Source organism: Agelaius phoeniceus, chromosome 8 (genome assembly GCF_051311805.1).
Source record: "Agelaius phoeniceus isolate bAgePho1 chromosome 8, bAgePho1.hap1, whole genome shotgun sequence".
In the NCBI taxonomy this organism is placed as follows: Eukaryota; Metazoa; Chordata; class Aves; order Passeriformes; family Icteridae; genus Agelaius; species Agelaius phoeniceus.
In genome coordinates, this window is record NC_135272.1 from 20,173,227 (window position 1) to 20,199,682 (window position 26,456).

At 37.9% G+C, this 26,456-nt stretch overlaps 1 protein-coding gene and 1 long non-coding RNA gene across 11 annotated transcripts in view; one reads left to right on the forward strand and one right to left on the reverse strand.

Moving 5' to 3' along the window:
• The window catches only part of DPYD (dihydropyrimidine dehydrogenase), a 331,722-nt gene that overhangs the window by 186,293 nt on the left and 118,973 nt on the right, over positions 1-26,456 (forward strand). For 9 of the 10 annotated variants that reach the window (XR_013183268.1, XR_013183269.1, XR_013183271.1 and 6 more), the window contains exon 14: positions 19,004-19,168. Coding sequence is in view for 4 of the 10 variants with exons in the window: in XM_054638674.2 (XP_054494649.2) it covers positions 19,004-19,168 (165 nt within the window). In the remaining 6 variants the exon portion in view is untranslated. Of the gene's footprint in view, positions 1-19,003; positions 19,169-21,323; positions 21,465-26,456 lie in introns of all 10 variants that reach the window. The other variant, XR_013183272.1, reaches the window with a different exon arrangement.
• On the reverse strand, positions 8,097-13,598 carry LOC143694709 (uncharacterized). Its single transcript, XR_013183358.1, has 4 exons — positions 13,542-13,598; positions 12,502-12,643; positions 11,249-11,350; positions 8,097-8,343 (listed from the first exon to the last, which is right to left on the reverse strand). It is a non-coding gene; the product is annotated as an uncharacterized LOC143694709 (long non-coding RNA).

Genomic DNA, 26,456 nt, shown 5'->3' on the forward strand with positions numbered 1-26,456 from the left:
TTCTTTAAATTAAAAAAGCCAATTTTATCCTGTGATCTTGCTGCTTCTACTTACCTGCACAGTTAATAACACCTTTATGTAGCACCTTCTATGTAGTGAATGTTAGTTTATGATTTTTCCTTCAAAAATAATTGGGTAAAATCATGGTACACTAAGAACATTCTCACTGTGCCAGTCATCAAACACACAACTCCAAACACTCACAGGCTAATCTAAAAGGCCTTAAACCTTTTCTGAGGGGAATTTTAACTATACTTGTAATGTTGCTCCTGTGTGTATATTTCCACAGAAGAAAATGCTACAATTCCCCTGAATCAGATCCTGTGAGTTGTTGCATAAAACGAAAAAGGTGAAGTACACTGATTCAAGTCAAAACCATACAGGGAGGTCCTGTGTACATAATTTTCTTTCAAATAAAATATACTTTAAATTTACATTTAATATTTATATGTAGGATTTTTCCACATCCATCTGCACATATGTAAAAACAAACCTCTTCAATTAATTTTGTCTTACTGTTTTTAAGGTTTATTCTTTATAAGTATTGGCAAAACTATTGTTTTGCCTCTGACAGCATATTCAGGAACAAAGCTCACTTCACTAGCCAACTGAAGGAACTGAAAGCATACAGTGCAACCATCACAGTTGCTTTCATTTTCTGTCATGGGGCAGCAAATGGATATGTTCTAATGCATTTTATTTTCTGAAGACAAAGAAAGGAGTTGAGAGGATAATTGTTACCTTATTATATCCTTCAAAAGGAATTTCTGGCACATGCTATTATGATTTATGCTTTAATAAATCACACAAACATAGAAAAGCATGTTTCTAGTAATTCACATGGTATAGCAAATGTATGTGTGTAAAGCCCTATTGCAACATGACAGTCTGTAATAAAAATTGTGTGGCAACAATGCTGCTGTTAAACAGCATCAGCAGCCAACTTATTTTAGAAATAATTTGTTTTTCAAATTATTTTCATATGCAGTTGTTGGTTTGTCTTGTATGTCTGTGGAATCTATAGAAATTGGAAACATTTCCCAAATATCCCTGATGCAGTCTGTCCCAAAGCATCTTCCTGGTCCATTGTCCAGCCTCATGCTTAAACAATGGAGCGAGAGGAGCGTGGTGTCGGTGTGGTGTCAGTGTTGTGTTCAGCTTTACTGCCTGCGATGGTTCTGTCCCTGCGCAGTGCAGGAGGGTTCCTGTTTGCACCCTTTTATTTAATCTGTATATCAAGCCATAGAGAAGGTTTAGTGAAGTGACATTGATTGAAGTGTTTTCAATATGTCGAAACTCAGCTTTATAACTCTCAGCTGATTTAGCTGGAGCAGCTGATTGCATTGTTCAAGTGTTTGTGGGAGACTGGGGCATGGTTGAAAGCATGCTGAGCAAAAGTCAATCCAGACGAGATAGGAGTGATGTTGGGATCGTTAGAGGAAACGTCCAGAGGCTACAGCAAGAGAATTATCAGTCCTTCTGGCTGAGGGATGTACTTCCATTCCAGGCTGTAGCTGCAACAACAGATAAGAGCCAGAAGCCTACACCCCTTTTATTTTCTGAACACAAGCTTTGCCATGAGTATCCATGCTCTGTATTTCAAGATTAACCTACTGCCAGCCCGTGCTATATTGGACTGGGTCTTAAATCTATCCAAATATTGTCAGTGGTGATGAACTTCACGGCTTGAATTCTGCCAAGGGAATCAAAACTGCCCCCAGCCTGTACTGCCTGTTTTGGGTGTGCTGGGATGGAGCAGAAGGAGATGCTGGCAGTTCACAGAACCCACTTGTTGCATGTGCTTGGAGCTCCTGCCCTGGGTGATCTGTAAGAGCCCAAATCCCTTAACTCCAGCACAAACTTGGGCTTGTTTTTCCTCCCTAACTTTGCAAGAATTGAGGAGAGGATGAATATTGGGTTTCTCGTTGCTACTGGATTTTTATTATTCTGTTTAAGTTTATACTGCTGCCAAGAACAGTGTTCTCAGAAGGTCAGTTGATTGCTGCTCTTGTGTAGAAGGTATATTTTAATGTCTGACAGGATTACCTGAAATAGGTGATTTCACGTGGAGGTAACACAGGTCTCAAACACATAAATAAGCAAAATCTTATGTTCCTATATTCTGAGTATATTCAAACTCAGATGAATTTCTCTCTTGACGTTGGTGAATTTTTTTGTTTTATACCCAGAAAACTTCTTTTGTGCCTTTAAGAAGAACAGAATATTGGAATCCATGTCCAGATTTTTGGAGTATATATTTTTGAGTGTCACATTTCTCAAATGGTTATATTTTCATCATTTTTTATTCTAGGCTAAAAATTTGCATTTATCTTGGCTAAACTTGAACAAATCTATCAGCCAGAACATTCATAATAGTATATAACAATTTCTTTTTTCTAGAAACAGAAATGCAAATTTAATTTTTACTTCACCATCATATTGTCTATATATAAATACATATTTTTTTACTTGAGCAACTCTACTCTCATAACATAATTTACGTTTTCATTTCTATTTTAACACTGTGGTTAGAGAAGGCTCTAAGTAAGAATATATCTGAGAGTAGAGTACTGGATCATATAATCATGAAGTAAGAATATATCTGAGAGTAGAGTACTGAAATGGTAAACCAAGTACCATCAATCTCATGACTTCTTTCTTATGCCCCTCTCTACAATACTAAAAGTGATGCTTTGTTACCCTGACAGAAATTGTTCATACTATGTGTTGGGAGTTCTATACCTCCAGATACATAAGCTCTCTCTTGTGATGTTCATTTAATTGCTTTTTGGGTGGTGTGTTTTGTGTTTCTTGCATTCCTCCTTTAAAAAAATTTTTAAAAATAGTTCCAGAGAGTGCAAGGATTTAATGAGATTTTAAATGATAAAAAATAAAAGTTTCTAGAGAGTGACATATTTCAAGCTCTGCTAAAAATATACCTAATGGTTAAATTTATGCAGAGGAGAGACTTGATTCTGTCTCCAACATCCTCCATGTTTAGCCTGTTCAAGGATTCACATTCCTACTAGGTCTCTTCCTTATGTATGTTCCCTGTCTTTTAAGAAATCTTCTTCCAGCCAGCCATTTCTCTCTCTAAATGAGCAGGTATCATGGGAAGTGGAATATCCATACCTGTTTGGCTTTTGCAGCATGCACTGAACTGCTTCCTGCTCCTACTGTAAGTGTTGGAATACAGCATCACCCATATTCATGCTTTTCTATCTATTAGTCAGGAGTTCACAGTGTGCTTGCTGATATTCAAAAACACAGTGCTAGTGCCTGTTACATACAAAATAATATGACTTAATAGCATAATTGAGGATGTAGTATTTGCATTCAGAACGTGTGTTTACAGTGAAGTGTCTTGATACTGCCGAGCTCTCAGGGACAGAAACATCAAGTGCAACAAAGAAAAATATTTTTTTTCCAAGTGGTGGAAATGAGAGTTGTTTATTTTAAGAGATCTTATGTAAACATAACTGGGGGAGGAAAAGCAAGCCAGCATTTCCAGCCAATCCACACACACATCTTGGCTGGCCGGAGCTTTCCCCTTTGGTGCCGTTAGCATTTTCATTTCCAAAAACGACAGGCTGCTGTGGAAGCAGTAAAAATGTTCAACCTGTGGTTTAAATTATTGATTTTTTTGAATATTGAAGCAGTATTTCAAATGGGTTTTGTTTGAGTTACTTCTGGGTAGAGGGTTCCAAAGGTAATTTGATATCTAAAAGGCTGTGTATTTCAAAGCCATTTCGGTCTTTTGAGTTCTTCAGCTGATCAGCTGATTGGGTAAAATACCTTATTGTCTCCTGAATTGTAGGCAATAGATAAACTGCAGCTCAAGGCTAGCACATAGACCAGCACACAATGCTCTGGGTGATTTCTTATGTGTGCTCAGTGTCCAATCATCTGACAAAAAATACCTCATTTATTTTTAATGCAGTAACTTATCTTCACTTTAAAAAGAAAAAAATTTTTGAGATGCTAGTTTTCACAATCAAGATGGATAGAGGTCTGTTTCCTGTATCACTAGGCAATGATGCATAATTAAAACATGGTGAATTCATGGTATAAAATCCAGTATGTGTAAATAAGAAATCGGTGCATGTATTTTCACAAATAAATTGTTACATTACTACAGATCAGAATGGCTGTAGTGAAAGAGAAGACACTTTTAAGGAACTCATGTTCTTTCACAAAGGAGTGGGTTGTTGGTGTATGTACATGTACAATGTTTAGGAAATTAGCCATTCTCAGAACCCTTCTAGTCACAGAAAAAAAAAAGTAAAAAGGTATTACTTCAATAAGGCTCAGATCTGTCGGTGAAGCCATATTGGAATGAATATTGGAGTTGATGGGAACTGTGAAAATTAAATTATTGCAGGAATGAGCCTGGTTAAGAAGACTTAATACACTAATGACACTACCACAGAATAATGGTGTGAATCAGATTTTAAGCAGGTTTTTCCCTTAAGGAGGCTATGGGTTAAAGAGTACTAAAAAAAAAAAACTTCACTAATGTATGGATTATGCAACACTAAAGTATGGAATATGCAAATTAAGTTATTATGCAATTTATTTGGCAAATATGCATATATATGGCATATATGCTTAAATAAAATTAAAATATATGAATATAAATTGTGAAAAGATGTATGGCATAAAGAACTTATGTAATGCCCAGTTGGTTTCCATCTTAAAATAATGCTACAACTACAATACAGTCCTACAGTAACTAGTTTGTGTGAGTGTAGTTTAAGAATTTGCCAGATTTTGTCAATCCTCCTGGGATCTGCCCTACAGTGTTTTGCATTGTAGTTTACAAAATCCCTTTTAAATTGTGTGAGTTCCTGCTGTACTGGAGTGTGCACAAAATAATTTTATCCATCCTATTCTAGGTGTGGAGCAAAGGAAAAATCTGCCCTGCTCTGTACTGGCTGCACAAGGGGAAGGTTGTATAAAATAGCAGAGGTGTAAAAATCCAGACGCCTAATGCCTCCAAAACCAGAAACATGCAGTCTATACCTGCCTAAATACTTAATTGTTTTGCCCATTAAGTGAGCATTGGCTGTGCTGTATAGATGACTCTCCATATGTGGGGGTAAGCTTTGGGCTGAGGAGAGTCTGGGTAATTCCTGGGTGTGTGAGGTAACGCTGGGTGTTGGAGCTCTCCTTGGCTCTGGTGCAAACTTGGCTTCATTGCCCTTGGAGTGAGATTGCTCCTGTGATCTGGCATGTGCAAGTGTATATCCTATTTCTTAGTGATGTTTTGCAGTGACCTTTGCTTTAAACTCCATAGTTCCATGGTAGGAAAAAGGAGGCAAAACCAATCCCTACATTGTATTTATCCCTACTATAATTATCCCTAACCAAGGACTTCTTGTGGGGCTAAACCCCTTATTCCTCCTTAAATATCTTTGTCCCTGACTTTTTGTGTTTAGCATCAGAAGGCTTTTGAATCCTTGCCCAATCTTAAATCAGCATTCTGTTGGAATAAGCAGAGAGCCTCCCAGTCAAGCTGCCCTCTCTAGCCGAGGATGGATTTAGTCTTAGAATTCCAGGTTTGAGCATGTAAGGTAAGCCTTTTGCAGCAGGTCTCAGCTGGCTGTGCCATTAATGGTGCCAGAGATCCAGCCACAGCTGTCGTATACTTTCTTGCACCCTTGTCACAGTAATAGTGGGAACATTTACCACAGATTCCCAAATGAAACCCTAACTCAATTATAGTGTCTAACAGCCACCTTCCTATTGATTTCAAGGGAAATGGACTTCATATCTACCTTATCTGTGTGTGCTGCTAGATCCTCTGATGAGCATATTTACTTAACTGACAGACCTGAGCAATGACTCCAGAGAGGGCTGGGGCTTGGGACCTGGTATACATTTAATGAAAGAGGCCATGCTTAGCTTAGAATAATGTTTTCCCTCAGTGGTAAATAGGAGAAAGGTCCTGCTAGAAATTTCCGTGTATCATGGCTGCTTTCAGTTCTTACAAGAATATTTTAATGAGCTTTGATCTTTTTGCTTTATTAAATTTGTTTTATGTCCCACAGGGTGGATTTTTAAAAGCCAATAGAATATGTAATTTTTCATGGGCATTTAAAAAAGTTAATAGGCATTGGCTAAGCGACTGCTATGGAAACTTCAGGTGAATGTAGAGGAAAACCAGACTTGAGATGGGGCCTCTGTGTCTGCCACAAGCAGATGGGAAACAGGGCTTGTACTTTGGCATAAAAATTCTGTCTGCACTTCAGCACTTCTCTACATGGATTTCTGCCTGTCAGAGAGGGTATAACATCTGCAAACACTGAATGTTTATTTATTAAGAGCTCAGTCTGGAAAAGCAGACTCAGCCCATCAGGCCGGAAATCTCCACTTTGAAGCTCTCAAGTGGAAAAAGCCTTCCCTGTCTAGATTATTGAGCCCATGTGTGGTGCCCCTCATGATGACTGATGGATGATCACACAGTGCTCTCAGAGGAGCTCAGATCTCCTGATGACAGACTGGGGCATGCTGCTTCTACCCTTCCTGAGCTTGGTCCACCCAGGGTTTGCATTCCCAAATGCTCTCCCTGGCATGTATGCATCCTATCCCAAGTTCTGTATGAGCTGTCTTGCCAGAGAAGTACAGTGTCCTAATCAATCAAAATATGCCAGTAGAGTTTGTTCCATGATGGTGGGAGTCAGAAAAAACTTGTTAGTCATTAAAAAAATGGTAACTAATTCAGGATGATAGTTAAATTTGCAGTGCAAGGTTTGCGATGCCTTTCAAGTTGATTCATAGAAAAGTAATTTTGAAAGAATGTTGTCAATATTTTGTTTTTCTTTATTTAGCCTAAATCTGTTCTGAAAAGTAGTTCAGCTACTTTTTTGTCTGTGAACATAAAATCTAACAGTTTGCATGCAATATTCTTATGTGCGTCCTTACTCTGGTAGCCAGTACAAAGAGGGAAATGCTAGGGCTTTTTAAAGAATTTTAAGGTGGATGAGATCTCCAGTAAAAATCAAAATCTATTTTAAAGATCCTCTCTAAAATGTAGTGCTGAATTAAAATTGGTTTGAATCTCTTACAAGATGTTCAAATGCTGAGTTAAAATGCACAGGGGCTGATATTTTCATGGTTTGTTTATCCCCATGATTATATTATCCAGATCTCTGGATAATCAGGCTCTGAGAATGTGGCTTACCCTTGAAATCCCTGATCTTACAAAAGACCCTTTGACTTCCAGAGGAGTTTTACATAGAAAAAGATAAAAGGAGTATGTTCAAAACAAAGTTAATGTTCAAGAGCTCAGTTATCAAAGTAGTAATCTATGGTTAAATTATCATTGGGATGTAAAGGAAAATAGTCCTTTAAATACTTTCCCTGTACCTCTTTTTTTACAACTTGAAATTATTTAGTGCTACCTGGAGAATTGATACTTTTAAAGTTTTGTACCTGGCTATTTAAATAGCATCCCAAATAGAATTGGTATTGTTTCCTTGCATTTCTGACCCCGAAATACGCAGTAATGTTAATCAATGCTTATAGTATTTAGCATTCTTAATCCTAATGGAAAAAGAAAATACATAAGTAAGTTCAAGACATACCTCAATATTTGCAATTCATCCCCAGCAGAAAACTTAAATACATGCTTGAAGGAAGTAATGTGGCTCTCATCCTAATTACTCAATCCAGCAATAAAAATATTTTGGATTATACATAAATTTAAATATAACTTTGGTGATCTGTAACTCCCTAATGTTGATTCTTTGTGCAGGAATTTTAACAAGTCTTTAAATATGATTGTCCTTAAAAAAATTTTATTCTTGAAGAAATCATATATTTTTCCCCTGAAGGAAGTCATCTAGTCTTCCCTCCTCCTAGGAGAATATAATAGTCTTGATTTACTTAAAGCAATCTGGAGGAAAATATTTTAGTGATAGTTCACAATTTACTAATGGAGTTTTACAAAACAGCCTCTAGGAACAGCTAGAAATACATTGATTATATGGCTTCCCTTTGAGAAAACAGTAATTAAAATTATAACACAGATTCTATCAGGACATGTTAATATTTAATTAGGCAATAAATGAGCTTGGTACAGGTGTCCAGAGTTGTTGACAGGAGCTTTTTTAATCCATGTAGTATTGTCTCTTAAATAAATAGTTACCTCTTTGCTTTTTTCCAGTGTGAAGTTACATGCCTAATTAGCAGCAATTAGTATTGCAGCATTAGAATTATGAGATGAACCGCAATTCTCTTCTGTTTTTCTTGTAGAGGAGCTCATTCTGTGGTCTAGTGTGTCTTGGCTTCTAGGTCATCCTGTTAGGAGCCTCCCGATTCTGCTGCTGCCCTGTTGCCTTCCTACAGTAATTTGTGTAGCAATTAGAAAACAATATTATAGAAACTAACATTGAGTTTTCTCTAATGATGATGTTTGAAAAAATATATTAATTTGGCCTCCCCATCAAGTACAAGAAGAAAATTTGTATTCTCCTTGTAAGACTGACTCCCTTTAGTGACTCTTCCAAACCTGCTGCTGCAAACATGTAATGGAATTCTTCCTCCTCTTTCCTGGGTCTTATTTCTTTTTAAGGGGTCTTACCTAAGTTACTTCCTCACTGATTTTCTTAGACTCACATTTCTATAAGTGCCTTTTCATTCAATTTTCAGGGGACCGTTCAGTAGCACTCATCTAGAAAGAAGTCTTAAGAATTGCTACTCCTTTATTTGGTCAATTAAATACATTTACTTCACAACAAGTTTTGATCGCTGATTAGAGGATGATATTCCCTAACAGCTGAAAATGGGCTAATATTTTTAGATGTCTGTAAAATAATTAATCTGTTAAGGAAAGTTAAGTTTTTATGATCTAAATCCACTGTAGTCCCAAGGGTAAGCATTAGAGATTGAAGTACTATATTTCAGTTATTATGTACTCATTTTCAAACTTTTTGAATCTACACAGGTCCTTAGAAGCCATGGTACAGAAATACCAGTTTAGGATACAGATCAAAAGCTGCAATCAGTGCAGATATTTTATTTGCCCTTGTGCTTCTCTTCTCCTCAAATAGTTAGCATTGCATCATTTGCATCATGTTTTTCTGTTCTTATGACCTCTTACTGAAAATTAATTAATGTTTTAAGGCAATTACTGAATATTTTTCCCATCAGTCAGCTAAAGCAACCATTCATTGATTAGGCAGTTTACTATAGCAAAACACCAAGACCCAACAATCATGGAGTCATTTAGGTTGGAAAAGACCCTTAGGATCATCCAGTCCAACCAATAACCCTGAACTGCAAAACCAGATCCAAAAGTGAATGTCTGCATACAGATTAAACTTTCCTTCAAAAACTACAAGTTCTACATCTCTCTCCTTTGATGGGTGTAGTTTTTGATCACAATACATTTTGACAGCAGAAATTTAATCATGTCCTTCTGCTTAGACCTTTATCAGAAAGCTGATGAAATGTGTGCTCACACTGATCGCTAGCAAGAAATTTTTAAAATGTCCTTCAGGTTTTTTTTTCTTTCTCTTCTTTCCATCCCTCACTTCCCTGTCTCACAGAGAAACTGATACAAAGCTGATGAGAATTTGGATTTGCTTTGAAAGCATCTTTTGTTCAAAGACTAATTTTAACCTTGTGATAGAAATTGCTTTTTGTATTCTGTTGAATGTGATATCTAGTAATTGTTTGTCAAGACAAAGTGCTGTAGGACATAATACATTTTAAAAATTATCTTTCATAATTACAGTAAAAGTGCCCTTATATTCTAATAACTAGAAAACAAGCAAGTATGTAAAAAAAAAAGACGAAAAAATTTAAATGTTTTCATTTTAAAGCAATATGGCCTTGTATTGTTAAAAAGTGGCATTTTTAAACGGCTTCACCAAATGTAATTGTTAGCAAAGATCAAATACTTCATTTCCTTATGAAATATACAACTCAACTAGAAAATATTTGTAGATTTAATATAAACATTATAGTTGCTATTCTATTTTTTTTTTTACTTTTACTCCTAATTTCTGTTGTATTTGCATCTCCTAATTTATTATTTTAGCATGCTTAAGTTTATAATACTGTGACTTGGAGACAAACTTCATGTCACAATTAACAAAGTTTGGGGGCTGGCTGTTCTTTTAAGCAAGGGCAGCAAACCATTCGTATTTGACTTGCAGTGGGGAAGGGATTGTTCTGCAATTATTCTAAAGTAAAGAGCAGAATTTTTTTAAATTTAATACACTGATCTAGTGAGATTATCTAAAGGGCTTGGGATTTTGCTGTCTTCATCACAAGTTATGGGTACTGATGGCCTTCTGTGTGGGAATTGCATTAGTGAGGAAGGTGTGCTGAGCAAGCAGCAGTGATAAAAGCTTAGGTAGAAATGAAGTTCGGTGTCTGTAAATTTTGAAGTTTGTCATGTTGTTCTCATGGTTAAATCTTAAAGCACTAATGAGACAGTATAGAAAAGCATTAAATATGTGGTAACTAAACCTCTAACTTGTCATTTGTCTTTCACACAATGTGAGTGGTTCAGCAGTTTTTCTCCAAAGTCCTGACACATTGCTTTTTCCCTTATGGGGCTGCAGTTTTCTGTGCTAACTTAGTGATTTGGAAAGCCAGCTTACTTGCTGAAGTTGTAGTGTTAAATTGATTTAATAAACGCAAATGTGATGGTTTAATGCTGTAAAATAATTTATGAAGTAATGGTCTGTTTTTAAAAAAACATAGTATGTATAACTCAGATGATTCAGTCAAGAAATGGAGTAAGATATTAGGGAAGATTTACAAGCACTGTTTGTGTTCCAGACTTCTGGAATATAAGTACAGATTTGGGTACTTTCATCTTTGCAAACACAGAACAAACAGACATCAAAAGACAAATAAGAATATTTTAAGGTATCCTTTTCCCCTCTATAGCACAAAAGATCTTGTATGTAAAAGCTGAAGAAACACAATTGTAAGTTACAGCAAGGTTCCTTTTCAAGATGTGTTCTGTACTAGTGGAGAGATCAGAACACTTATGATTTAAATCACCAATGTGAAAAATGCTGGAAGGCTGAGGAAGTAATATGTTTTTAAATTCAGTTCTTATTTTGCTGAAGAAACTTAAAAATAATTATTTTACATCATATTATCATTATATACTATCTGTCTTCAAGGAAAGGAGAGCAATGAAGAGGAAAGAAGGCTAGGTATAGACTTCATTCACAAAAGCTATGAAAAAAAAAGAGGTGTCTTTATGGTGCTATATTTTTCATACCTGGTGGTGGAGAGATTAGAGCAGTTTCTGCATGGTGGGATCTTCTGAGATAAGTTTTTCTGTCAGGGTGGTTTTCATTTTTAAAATATGCCTCTGTGTGCACTGAGGGAAAGAGAAGGAGAGAGTGAGAAAGTGACATAGATGAGGTTTTGTGCTTGTATGGGAAGAATAAAGTCTGGCCTATTCCCTCAGTAAAAAAATGGTAAATGCAGGTGTTAGAAATTGACAGGCAGCACTGTGTGCAACATAGCAGTGGTTTGTGCACTGGAACGTGCCAGCCAGGGACTTCATCAAATCTCCTTGGGCAGAAATCGTAAGCAAATTTTCTTGCCTTTCTCCATAAGCCAGTAAATCTTCCCATGTTTTGCAAAAATCCTACTGTACTAGATAAGGTCTTGTAACTATTGGAATGGTTTTGTGTTTGTAGAGGTCCTTACTGTGCATTTATCTTCCAGTTCAGCTGGAAAAAATTCTGACTTGGGGAAATTCAGGACAGCGAGTCAGTGCTTTGGGCCTCATAAAAGAAACCCTGCAGGGGTGGAGCATGTCTGAGTTGTGATGGAGAGGGGAGGAAGAAGTTGGGAAGATTGTACAGGAACAGCGCTGTGTGCAGTGGTATTGTTGCTTCAGGTTTCACTTGCCTTTTGTGGATGGTTAAAACTCCAGAAGGGGTGATACTAGACACAGTCTGGCTAGACAGCTGAGTCACAGAAGAGGCAAATCATCACAAGACCTTGAGTGAGAGTTGGCAGGGAATTACGAGGACATAAGTCTGTGATGCCATTCCTATCTATGAGGGTGTGCAAACAGCAGTGAGCCAGATTTCCAGAATGCTTTAACTACTGTGATATTAGGCAGGAAAAGGCAAAGTCTCCCCATGTTTTCACAGAGGTGAAATTGTAATAAGGTTCTAGTAGGGAGCTTCAACTAGGGTAGTTAGGGAAAACTGAATCTTGATATTGGGGGGTTGATTAAAGGATTTAGAAAATTAGCCCTAAAAACATTTCACACATACTAGATATTGAAGTCTATTCAGCCTTTTCAATATATTTTTGAAATGATGGGGTGGAAAGCACATCATAATTTGGTTAAATAACTGCATTCTTCAGCTACTCTACTTTGTGATTAATTTAAAGAAGGTGGTGTATTGAACGTAGTAAGGTAGGAACTTACATCTGAGGTGGTTTTTTACATTGCAGTTTACTGCGCTGTAACTTTAAGTATGCTGTTTTGAAATACTGGACTTAAATTACCTTAGTAAGGTATTTATTTAGATCTCTCCTTCACAAAGAAGCCATTGTGGCTGCTTTGGTGCTCACTTTGACGTTTAATGAGCAGCAACCCCAGGAATGTACAGATGCATACTCCACTTGGCAAGTATAACGCCCTCCTTTCCTAGAAGAAAGGAAGGTCAAAGAAATTAACTTTGTTAGAAATAGTAATCTGCTCATTGTGTTTAATCTTTTTTCTCATATTAATGAAAAGAAACTGACAATGGTCACTAATTCCTATCTGCTTTCATATGTTAAAGCTCAGAAAAGCTTAATTTGAAGTATGAAGTGACTTTCATTGACCTTGGGGGCCAACACTGCAAGGCAAGTTCTCTGTGTGTCTTAGAAGTCTCTCAGAGTGAGGAAAACTCAGGTTAACACTTCTTACAGTGTGATTAAATTTATTTTTAAAATCTAAAAATCTTATTTGAAACCTTAATTGTGCTGCAGCCATTTACATCGCAGAACACCTGTACTTCAGGAGTGAATAGTTGTACAATTGCTTAATATATTAATAAAAGCTACAATTAATTTTTTTCCATATCCGCAATAAGAACTGCCAGGTGTTCTCTCAAACAGCTGTCATGTAAAAGGGTTGATTTTCTCAAACCATTTGTGTTTGATTAGTCTGTCAGTGCCCCAGGAAAGCTGATGCCCTTGTGCCCCACCAGTCTGTCAGTGTCCCATTAAGGGGACCCTTCACTGAACAGGCACTGGATCAGAGGGCAGCTCCACTGATGTGTTCAGGGTCACACAGCATAAGAGACAGCCCTTCCTGGGGCTCCACAATGGAGTGTGTGAGACACTGCCAGCACCTGCCAGCACCCTTGAACTCCCACTAACAGTGTACAGAATAACATTCTTTATTAATATAATAGAAGATTGTCACAGGTTAAAGATCAAAGATTGCTGGTGATAGTATCTGGCTGCAAGATTGTATTCAAAGCAGTATCTGGATAAGCTCTAATTCCTAACAAAAACTAGCTTGAGACAATCAGTGTACATAAAAATACAGTTCTTACCCAACAGGCATCCCTATGGGGGAGAAGGTGGCTCCCTCTGACTGTCCGAGAGGTTGTGATGGAGTATTCCCTATCTTCTGCCCTTTTTTAACTTACTTTTATACTATTTTTTTATGTTTGGGAGGAGCGTGTATTGTGAGTGGGAAGTTGGGCACGTTGACTGCATTCCATCTGGGGAGTAGCAACCACATTTTCTCCCTATAATTTTCCATACTGTTATAACTGTGTCTGTAACTTTCCACTCCTCTCTATATTTTGTTTCATCCCCCCCTTAGCATGTACATGAACTGCAATTTTTGTAATTTTCTTTAATTTCACCCGTCTTTTCCCCACAGCAACCCTGTTATTTCAAGTGTTCATCAACATACTTTTAGCAGAAATATTTTGAAAAAAAATTGGGCAGAAAAAGGATGTTTTGAGCTCTGCAAATCAATAGGAACACATCAGAGCTTTGATATGAAAAATCATACAGATTTAGTCTCTTGGTTCTTTTTATATTATTATATATCTTTTATTGTATTTGCCTAGTATAACTACATCAACTGAATAGGCATGAGGTGGCACAGCTCTTGGGAGACTGCTTTTCTGAAACTGGATTCTTAAAACATTTTTTCCAAATACTTTTTTTTCTTTTTTTCTTTTTTTTTTTAGTTTCTAGGAGACATGATTATGAAATAAAAAGTGAACTCAGTTAATGAAGAGCTGTCTTCTTGGTTCCCTTAAAACAATATGTCTGAGAGAGAGGTGAATGGTTTGATTAATTTCTACGTGTCATTAACTTCCATGCCCTCAGATGACAAAGTTAATATTCACAATGTGAATTATTTCTCAGCTGATTGGTTTAGGATGAACATGCAATGCATGTACTTATTGCATGATCTAGCGCTGTGCCCAGCAACCCTTTGGATGTCCTAAAACTTGAAATGCCCCTGCTTTCTTTGGTCATTATAGACAGCACGGTTGAGATTTTACAATGCAAAAATCTGTGGCAATTACCAACTGCAAATGTGGACAGTGTGAAGCAAAGCAAAATCCAGAATGACTAGTAAGGTATGGAGTGATATATTGATACATGCCTAAATAAATTTAGCTGACTAAAAGCTGCTGAGTGTCTCAACTTTATATTTAAACTGTTGTTTCAAATCTCCCAGCCCATTAGACTTAAGTAGTTTAGAATTCAATGATCTGATTGCAGAGTTCAGAGATTATTAGAAAAATGGAGCCTGATCAATGCCTTGGGTCATCTTTTCAGAGTGTTAATTAATTAATCAACAGGAACAGAAATATATGTGTAATGCAAATTAAGTCAGTCTCAAGTTACTAGAAAACCAGAATTGGTCGTACGCAGGAGAAGGGAATCCAAAAGCAGCAGAATATTAGTGCTTTTATCTGTGTAACACCACTTTCTTTGGTGATGACCTGAACTAGAGATATTTGCAGGACTAGTGTGATTGTTTCTGCTGTGCTCTCCTGGAGAAATGAATAAGCTTTTGAGGCAATGGAAGAAATTCAGTAACTGAAATATTCATGATCCACAGTCAGCCCTTGATTCTATTTGTTGTCACTGCTTCTCTTCATTTACATTAACCCCCAAACCAGGTTCTTTTGCTGTAATCTAGTACCAAATACAGTTTCCCTAATCCCCATGTCCACATTGAATTGCAATATTTCCCCATGAAACAAAGTAATTTTATGTGGTTTCTGTTATCTTTGCCAATTATTTCTTCAGGTTGTTTTTTTTTGGTTTTTTTTTTCCCACAGCTGTGTCTTTTAGTGTGGAAAGTTATAAGCTTTGTTCTCCCCTAGTTTCTCCTTATTAAAAGTCTTCTGTCTTTGGTCTTCAGAGTACATGAAAATGCTGTGCTGTTTTTCTCAAGGACCATATATTGTCTCCTTTGAATGAGGGAGTTAGATACTTGATTTGTTTTGGACATTGGAGACATTCTTCTATTCCTGTATGTGGACCTCTCCTGTCACCTGCAGGCAGGAACCAGACCAACTCATTGCTCAGGTCGTCTCTGTCTTTAGACCTAACAAAGTTTTTAGGTTCAAACCCTGAAGTACTTCCTTTCAGGCTTCTTTCTTCAGTTCTGTTGTGGCTTTTTATGCACACAGTAATTTTTATTAACAATAAAAGGGTTGTGTGCATAGTTGGGATAAAAGATAAAAAACTGGGGTTTCAGAGAAGAAAATGAATTATCAGTGTCAGAATTTGGCCTCACAATTCCTACAAAGAGGAAAAGAAAGCATTCAATTAAAACTCCAGAAGGTGGTTTGTCACAAACCCCATGGACTGGAGCTTAAGGGCTACTTCAGCTCTTCTGCCATCACCTGCTGGGTTTGGAGCCAGCAATAGCAATTGGCCTGCCACCAGAATTTCCTGTTAAAGTGAAACAACCTGTGGTACCATGTAGAATTCATTCCTAAAACCAAGGGCCATGAAGTTGGCTAAGCCCAGCCAATAGATCCTTTGCCCAGCTCTTCCCTTGTTCAGCTTTCTCATAGCCATGGCAGGAGACAAAAGATGAAGAGGTTGGTAAGGCAACTTCTGTGTAGGTATTTCACACTCATCTCAAAGAGATAATTTTCTATTCTGTCACTTGTGTGATTTTACTTTGTATGTACGTAGACAGATTCCTTGAATCATCACATAAGTTATAAATTCCATTTTGTTTCCATGAACTGTGAGTCTCCCTGTGCCTGGGGCTGTCATGTGCTAACAAGAGACAGGAGGAGTGCCAGAGTGTCAGTCATTACAGACTCTTTCCATCTAGTTTACTCTTAACTAGGAGGGGCAAATGAGGAATGAGATCTTAAATAAGGACAGCATATCCCTCCCACAAGGAATCAAGACAAAGCAGCCAGGTGGTAATGTTTGGATTTCAAAGCCAGGAAGGATTTTTGGAAGCAGAAATGGCTGGGTCAGGAAAGATAAAATGATGCACGGACACCAGAGAGGTCTTGAGACGCAGAGGCGGTGGGGAGGCAGTGGAAGCCTCCTCTTCATTGGAAGAAACTGATGTGTGTGCTTCTGGGGAATGGGAGAGGAAGGTCCCTGAGCACCAAAGGGGATCTCACAAAATCTCAAGGAAAATTCCACAGTGAGGAAATGTAGGCAGAGAGATGTATGTATGTTTACTATTTCGTATGGCTTTGTGTATCTCTTGTGGTCATTAAAGTGAAGAATGGCTGCTTTTGAGACAGTTTGCAAAGTCTGTGCATTCTCTGATTCAGCTCTGTGAGAGCCTGGAGAGAGAAATTGTCACTCAGATGTTGACTGAAACTGAGATCTGGGAAAGAGATCTGTGTCAAAGCCGTGGGACACCAGCACCAGTTGTAAAGTCTAAGCCAGGGTCTCTCCTTTTAGAAGGAAGAAGAGATTGCCTGGAGACCCAAGGCAGATAGGAAAAATTCAGAGTGTTTTTACATGGCAGCAGACAGAGGCTTTGAGAGAGCCTCACAAGAGGTATAATCTAGGCTGTAATATCTCAGTCTTTAAATTCTTACCTGTAGTAAAATGAAACTGAGTGAAAGAACGCCAAGGCTTGCACACAGTGAGATAGCAAGCGGGACCATTGGTGGCTCCAAGCATTATCTGGCAAACACATGCACACAAGTGAGCTGCAAAATGGAAGGCAGACCACGTACATCATCATCATTTGCATTAAACCCAGGAGTAATAATTCCCAGCAGCAGACAGGCTGTTAGCTCAGGCTTAGTGCCATGCTACAGTAGCTCCCTGGCTGCTGACTGCTGTGGAGCAGGGGAGAAGGCAGCCCCTGGCTGCTGGCAGTGTGGTCAGGGTGGGTCCCCCCTGCAGCTGCCCTGTGCACTGTGTGCCTGCAGGGCTCGGGTGGGACTGCCACTGCCTGGCTGTGTGTGCTCACAGGGCACCATGGCCAGTGGGCACCAACAGCCTTCCGGGATGGAGCCAAAGCACAAGCTCCTCTGGGGCAGTCTGAAAGAACTGAAATGCTCAGGAGGACAATGTGGAGCAACCTGATGTAAATGGTTCCTCTGCCTAAACTGCAATTTTTGTAATTTGAAAGTGTTCTGAATTTTTTTTTTCCTGAAAATATAACTTAACTGTTGAGAGGGAGGTGAAGGTTTTGTGATGAAAGGAAAATATTATAATAGGAAAATGGGGAATTAATGGCTTGTCCATGTTCCCGACATACTAGGTCTGAAAATAGATGAACTGGCTGGATTACCTTGTATGATTTTTACATATGTAAATGGACATATAACTATGTATCAATATAAAATATTAGTGCATATTTACGGTATAATAATTAATTCAACTTTATAAGCAAATTAAGATTGCCTCAAATTTACATACAATGTGAAGAAAAGTCCCTTTATCCTCTGTAACTGCAGCATTTGGCAGATTCAGGAATAAATAATCTTTTGTGGCAAGGGTATGCCTTATCAAACATATGCAGATCAGTGCTAATTAATGCTAATTAAGGTTTCCTGTCTATCTAGCTGGAAAAACGTCCAAATGTTATGAAATCCAGTTAGTATGCCTATTACCCTAATTGTTTTATATGGGATGGTTCTTAATTAAAATATGTAAATTTACCTTAATTGCTATATACTAATAGAGGTTCATGTTATCTCACTAAAAATGACAAGATGGTGAGGAGGGGTACTTAAACAAATAATTCTGATACGTTTGTAAATAAATGACCTTTACTCAAAATTATTTTTAATTGGAAATTGGCCAAAGGAACACTTTGCCATCTATGTTTCTCTTTCGTTTTAAATAATGTCAGAATTTATGGTTCTTTGTTAATATAGATCTGGTGACATTGTGGCTTAATTAAGACTGCTAAACAAGTCAACATTTTGTGTGTTTACAACGTGTTTCAAAATTGTTTGCTAACCTCACATTGACCTTCAGAAATGTCATTCTTTACAATATTAATCTTTATTTTCAACTTTTTTTGTTTTGTGGTGTTTTTTTTGATCACATGGTTTTGTTTGTGAAGTTTGATGTACTTTTGTACTTTTGCTGGTGCCTGGCCCATGCCTTTGCAGCAGAGCTGCACCTCTTTGAGCTTCACCCAGGAGTGTAGGACATGGACTTTGACCACCTTTGGGGGGATAGTTCCCATGTCTGCTGGGACATGACTGAGGCCCACACAGGTTTCTACAGAAGGTCTTGTGTGGCTTCTGCCCAACACAGAAGCACTATTTGGACAATATTTTGTATGGTGCTTTGTAGGTGTACAATACTGGTGTTTTCTTAATAATTATCATGCCATTTCACAGACAGCGAAAACATTTTTCTCCACTGCTGTAAAGAATTAAATTAGGAAATCTGCTATTTTAGAGAACTGCTCTATAGTTGTAGTTTTTTTTAAAACACCTGGTACATTTTAGCTTATATTGTATAATACACATCAACAACATAAAGCTCACTTTGCAAAATCCATCTGAAAGTATTTCCTCTTTTGCAGGATATTGTAACCAATGTTTCTCCAAGGATTGTGCGTGGAACTACTTCAGGTCCTCTGTATGGCCCAGGCCAAGGGTCTTTTCTAAACATTGAACTCATCAGCGAGAAAACAGCAGCATATTGGTGTAAAAGCATTGCTGAACTGAAGGCTGACTTTCCAAACCATGTAAGTGCCACTTAATCATAAAGATGCAACATACTTACTTGGAATCTCTAGTTTAGGGGTCTGTGAAACCCACATATTTAGTATCTTTTCAATAGAATGCAAATTGCTTTATTGACATACAAGTACATTGTTAAAAACCATGCAGAGGACAGTCATGATTTTTAATTAGACTGGTGTTTAGAGATAATATCAAGGGAAAGAGTTGATTCCAGTGTGGATGCTCAGCAGTTCTGTTGTGAATAATTTTGTATTTAAGATGATATGTAATTTATAATAAGAATTGTTACTCTGAATTGAATTTGATCATAAAATGAATAAGTGTTCTTTTCATTCTTAATCCAAATGAGAAAGATGCTTATAGTATTTTTATAAACAATTGAGTAATCTAGGTGAAAAAACCCAATACTTAAAGTTAAGTTCACTACAAGGATAGAGTTTTGTTAGAGCCTGTTTGGCTGTGGGGAATATCTGTCTCTGAAAGGTAATAATCACTGTTGGGAGTACTGACACCACCTAGCTGGTATAAATGGTTTTCAGCTACTGTTCTTCTGAATAAGGACAACGAGGTAGAAAGTAAAATTCTTCTCAATCATTATCTTGAATGGATAGAACTAGAAATCCCAGAGCCTGCATATCTTCTGGCTTGAAGTTTTTACCTCCATGCTTAATCTATGAGCAAAATAAATGAACATTCCTGAATATATTATGACATGAAGATAATCAGGAGGTTTTTTCTAATTCCTGGTGTTTAAATGTGCACATCAGCAAGTATAAAAGTGTTTAAACATTTAATATTGACAGTGAGAGTGCTGCATGTTTAATATCCTACTTCCCTGTGAATGGACTGTGTGTTTCATTGCTGAGATTCTTGTAACTTTATTTACTGTAACTAAGCTTCATCATAATGAAAGCATGAACCCAAAGATAATATCCTATTCCCTAATTTTGATTTTTATATCCTTTGTAAAAGTCCTGGATATTGCATGCAGGCAGACTGTTGGCCATTTCTGCTGTGGGAATGCTGTGCCACTTCATTCTTCACCAAAAACCCCTCACAGCACTTTATGCCTGAGATCAAACCATTCTCTTCTGTGAGGAAAAGCACTAGGAGCATTTCAAAAAGAAAATTTGAATTTTCTGAGACCTAGCATTGTGTGTGGGATGAAGAAGTCCCACTCTTCCAGAGTTCCTGGGGTGAACATCTTCTGATCATCCCTCATTATATGTGAGTTATTACTTTGAGAATGTGAATTCAGTCTCTGCACGTTGGCTATGGCTGCTACTGTGGCATCTTTGAGGTTGGTAATGTCTGCGTGGGCATAGGGGAAGCAGCACCCAGCAGCAGACCTTGGCATTGCTTACAGGGATTTTTAAACACATGCCTGTGAACTCATCTAAGAACTGTCATATAATTATAATGGTAAATTTGTCGCTAACTGAAAACAGAATTTTGTTCAGAGGAGAAGTATCTTGGTGCTTATTTTGAGATATTCTGTATAATTACAGCTCACAGAATTTTCTTCACCCAATTGCTGTTCACTCCCCTAGAAAGGGTTTTTCAACATTGTGTGTTTTATTACAACCAAAACCAGTTTCTGAGAACTGTTTGCATGAACTTAATTAACAAGCAAAGAATGACATTTTCTGCTCAAATGAAGGCCAAACAGATGAGGACACAAGTGATTACAGTAAAAAAACTGATCTTACTCTGGCAAATTTTAAAAGCAAATCAAAACTTACACATAATTACTTTTGCTGTGAAATACAAGTTAGTGTGGGATTTATGTTACAGATGAAAAGGATATGAGCAAAATAGGCGCCTCACTAGAAAATGATCCCACAACAGCATTCTGTCTCGTGCCATTGGGAAGAAGCAAACCATAAAGGACAGCTGAATTCCCCCAGCAGAGGCTAGGATGTAAACTGAATTTTGCAATATGTTGTGCAGAAGAGGACCACCAGTCACAGCTCCTTGGGCAATGCCACTTAACTGTGGCATGTTGCCTCTATAAATCAGGAACCAGCATCTCCCTTGTGCTGTCTTCAACCCCTGTCGTGGGTGGCCTCATTCTTTGTCTCTTCTGTCTTCTGATTCTTGCTTCTAGCTTGCAAATATCTCTGACTGCCAGTCTTTCTGTTTCTGCTCTTCTATTAGCTCCTCCCTTTGACCCCAAATCTACTTCAGGTGGATGAGGGAGAAGCTGCCATCACCAGGAACTTGCTTCAGTGCCACCCGCAGTGAACAAAATATTGTAAGGGTCCAAGGAGAGGAGAAAGCATAAAGTGTCTGGATTTTGTATGTTCCCTGGTAAAGTATTATCAAAAGCTGCTTACTGGGGTCAACCTACCACAGGTGGGAAATGCATAAATATCATTTCATGACTGAGACACACAGTGGTTTAAGTGCATTAGTTAGTGGGGTGAAAGAACTAACACTAATGTCACAGCAAGTCCCACTTTCATGTTTTATTCACCAAGGAGATACCTGATTATATGGTGTATTGGTGTACTTTTCAGCCAAAACATAGCTGAAAAAATGACAGAGTATGGTGCATTCAAGAAATTCATTTACCTAGGAAATATGAATTCAGCCAAGTAGAACTCTCCTGATGATATGAACAGGAATGAAAACTGTATGGAAAAAAAAATTGCTTTTATGTTAGCAAACATCTACAAAATTTAGTCATTGGAAAGTGGCTGAGAAAGTTGGAAAAAAAAAAGTTATAAAGTCTAGGAGGAGAACTTACTGCTAAAATTTTATATTCACATACTTGACAATAGCTACAGTCTGGCCATTATCTTTGCTGGGAACTGTGAAAACTGGTGGTGGCAGTATGTCTTGGTGACCTGGTAAAGCAAGGAGCTTTAGCATTTTCACTGAGGAGAACAAGCTTGAAAAGAGCAAGGTTTGAAAATAGTAACTTCTCTGCAGAAAAATGTTTACCAAGGTTTCACTAAGAAGGTGATGAACACAATTGCCAAATAGTCTTTCTACACCTTCCTGTAACTGGTGCCAAGTAGATGATAATAAGGTAAACAAATAAGTTAAAAACCTCAGTATGCTGATTAGTTTGGGTCTGGGTATGTGCAGGAGGTCACAGTAGTACAAATAGGGCGTTGACAGGACACTCCATGAAATAGATTTCAGGGGAAATGTCATTCCCTGACAGACTAAGAGAAGTCCATCACAAACAAGCAAATGTCTGAGAAATTTGTACCACAAGAAAGAACTGGGATCTTGAAAGAAGATGCCCAATTTATTATTTTTTAATATTGCTATGTTAGGATATTGAAGTCTTAAAAGTAAGTTTTTGGCCTCTTAGCGCAACACAAATGAGTTTGATCTCCTGCATGACTCTAGGGAATGTACATGGGATACCAGATTGTCAGCTGTGACACTGAATCTCTGATTCAGATATCAGTGGCATGATGTGTTGAATTGAGAAACCTCTTCTGCTAGAAGCAGTAAGTACTTGTGGACCCCCAAACTAAGCTGAAGAGTCTTGTCTTAATGTTTGTTCTGCTGCTTGTGGAATGTTGCTGACAGTCTCTCTGACAGTTACTCAGCAGACAGCAGCTTTTCAGGGCTGAAACTGTTAAAGATGTATTTTTGTTTAACATTGTGTTCAGAATGTCCCAGGAACACCTGTTGAGAGTAGCCATGCTAGAGAGTGTGAGAACAGATCACTGGATCCCAGGCTGATAACCATCTTCTTTGTAGCATTGTGGGGGTTTTGTTGCTTTTGGATTTTTTGGATTTTTTTTTTTAATCTCCTGGAATAGTGCAATTAGTTTTTATATGATGATTTTTTTTTCTACCGTAGAAGTATGAAATAAGGCTGCTGGTTTTGTTTGGATTTGATCTTTTTGGGTCCTTGGTTTAATTTTTTTAAAATTTGGATAACAAACCAGATTTGGTTTGATTCTACTCTGTGAGGATAGGAGAAGATAGCCTGCAGAGGAAGAAAAATACAATGTTAACAGGCATGTATGAGTGCATTGCTCCTACAAATAAATTTTGGTGCAGAAACATGCAATGTTCCAAGAGATGAAGTCATAAGGTGAATAGAAACAGACTTGCAACAGTTATTTGGCTATTTTGCATGGGGAGGTTTAATTGATTTGCCAGTGTGATCCCTGAAGTGGTGTCCTCCACATCAATCACGTTTGGTTCAGCCCAGGTTTTAAAAACAGGTTTTGTCTACAAAGTGGGAGCAGCATTAATCTATTTATATAAACCTTTTTCCTCACTAACTTTCTAATAGTAGACCCTGTAATTTGGTTACTGAGAGGGATTGACCAGAATATCTAAAATCGCTGTAGACTCCTTTGAGACTTAAAATTAAGGGACATAAGGTGGAAAACATTTTAAGATACAGAGGACTCATAGGCTTCACAGCTTTCCTTTGAGAAGGTCAAAGTTGGATTTCTCACTAGAGGTATTAGTAATAATTTATTTTTGCAGGTATTATTATAGCTTTTGCTTTTAATGGGTATTTAAAGGCCTGTGGGATGTTGTACATAGTATTTGCATTTTGAGATATCAGTCATGGACTTGCTTCAGGTTATACAAAGCAATAGTTTTGCTCTTCCTAGGCCTAGTATAGATAGCTTTACCTTTCCATCACAGAGAAACGCTACTTTGTACTCCAAACACCTGCTGAGTTGTATCTCCGTGTGATGAATTGTACGCATTTTGACATGCTCAGTATCTACAATCTTGAAATAAAACATTTCTAAACAATCAGGTAGGGCCATGTCCACGTGGACCTCACTTGGTACATCAGCATCAACCCATCACCTTAATGGGGAGGGTGTGTGCTGTGCATTCTCAGAGGACTTTGCTGAAAGTCCAGTTCTCCATGTGAACTGAAAAGGACAGATCATAGGGGGAGAGAACCGCAAGCTGGGCTGCCTAGAAGCCTGCACACTCCCAGAGTGCAGAACAGCTACCTGGGTTGCTTTATCTGAATTTCAGGCCCTCAAATCACATTAAAAAAGCTCCAGAAGTTGTTATTGCTGCAGCTTAAACTTCCCAAAGCCAGCCATCATGGATGCTTGGTAGGAGGTGAAAAAACCCACACAGCAGTTGTTAAATTCACCATATGGAAAAGATCCCTTTCACTACAGAAAACTGGCAGTAGGCCCATTCCCTTAACATCAGAGGAAATCCTAGCTGAAAAGGGAAGGTGAGGTTGGAATAAGGCACTCACACTCATTGCCGTGTCCAGGAATGGAATCACTTGGCCCTAGAGAGTGTGGAGTGGCCATAACACAGGAGTGGCCATAACTCCTCCATTTCCAGCAACTACTGTGGTGGTTAGAAAGGAAGAGATCTCAGAGCACATGGCTACATTTCCTTTTTCTCTTTGTCATTCACACAAGAAAAAGGGAGGATGAAAAAAGTAAAGAAAAATACTTCCTAGAAAAGAGAAGGAAACAAGCTGCCCCAAAAGAACAGCAGACACATCGACAACATAGCTCTGCATGTTCAGAGAAGCTTTTGCTTTTCCCCCATCCTGAGGGTGTTCCCATTGCTCCTGATCCTGGTTCAGCTCTTTGTGAGCCAGCAGGATGTGTTTTTTCCATGTTCAGTCCAAGGAGGAATTCAGCAAGAAGTCCAATTTACACAGTGAACAAAACCAAAAGCTAGTAACAGAAATGTTGATATGTTGTGTCTTTGGGATCACATTTGCTCATAGGGAAGGAAACTTTTTTAGAAAGGCTTTTCCACAACACATAAAATCTGCTTAAGCGAAAATACAGGAAAATTTTCATCTATCATCTCATCTACCAGCACATTTTGATAGTCATGTTGGCTATAGCAGATTCTGCTTCAGCCTTGAAAAGAAGCAGAGAAGTGGTGTGGAGTCAATGTAAAATCTCTTTTCTGGGAGAGATCTGGGAAACTACAGGGTTAACATCTTTTGTCCTTCTATGCAAATTGGTAAAAGCTGTTCTAAAAAATAGAACTAGTAGAAAGAAAAACAAAAGAGTGAAGAGCTCCCTTTGTAGTATGTTATGCCTTAAAAAAAGAAGTTCTTTGAGGACATCAAGAGAAATTCAGATGATAAAAGTGAGCTTGGGTTTCCAGAAGTATTTGGTAGGGACCTTCACTGAGGAATTTGAAAGAAATTAAGTTATTTTGAAATATATTTGAAATATTTGAAAGAAATTAAGATTAGAGGAAGAAATCTACATGAACAAATAACCAGTTAAACATGGGAAACAATATTAAGGAATAAATAGTCAAATTTCACAATGGATAGAGAGCTGCAAGAAAATTCTTTAGGGATCTCTACTGTGTTCTGTGCTATTCAAAATGTTTATTAACAATCTGGAGAGAAAATTTTAAGAATGTAAACTTTGCTGATAATAGTATATTATGTTGGGAGATAAAGATGAGAGCTGACATAAAGCTTTATGAAGAATCTTGCATTACTGATTGACTCACCAATAAACTGCCAGGGGAAAAAAATGAAAGTAGTATGCAGATGGAATAAACCAATGATAAATATGTACAGTGAGTGATTTTAAGCTAACTATACTAGGATTACAGTAAGAAAGCACTATGAAAATCTCAGCTTAATGCTGAATAACACTGAAATAAAGCTTATCAAACACAGAATTTCTAGGAAAGGAAGAAAACAAAGCAAAACCCATCACTATGTCAGCATGTTGATTCTTTTTTTTCTCTTCACATTTTGAATACACTTTGTGGTTCACATCTTGCTGGGTTGGAACCAGAAGGGTGATAGGTGGAAATGAGTGATAGGAGATTCTTCACCACATGGCTCAGCAGCTGTGGAGCTCATACTCGTGGGGCATTGCCAGTCCCAGAGGTACATGCAGGCTGAGAAAAACCCACTGGAAAAACTATCTGAAAGCATCACCTCTGACTCAGGGAATTCCTGTGCCACAGAGTTCTTAAAAGCTGGGCCAGCTTTTTAGGGAAATACTACTGTGAGCTTGCCCTAGGGAGCTGCTGCTGGTGCATGTGGGAGAAGGGGCACTGAGCTGTGTAAGCCATTCCTGGGATTTTCACTGTCCCTGCACAAAGAGGAGCTCGTAGGTGTGCACCCAGGAACAGAAGCTCTCTGTGCCTCCCAGTCCTGTCTCAACCTTTGGACCATTGTTCCTGTGTTACATTTTGACAACCTGATTAACATGTAACTACATTACTTGAACTGAAGCTGAGATATAGATATATTTTGTACTAGTCTGAAATGATGTGCTAAGGGGTTTGTAATTCAAATGCTACTTTCAATTTACTAAGATTTGCTGCATT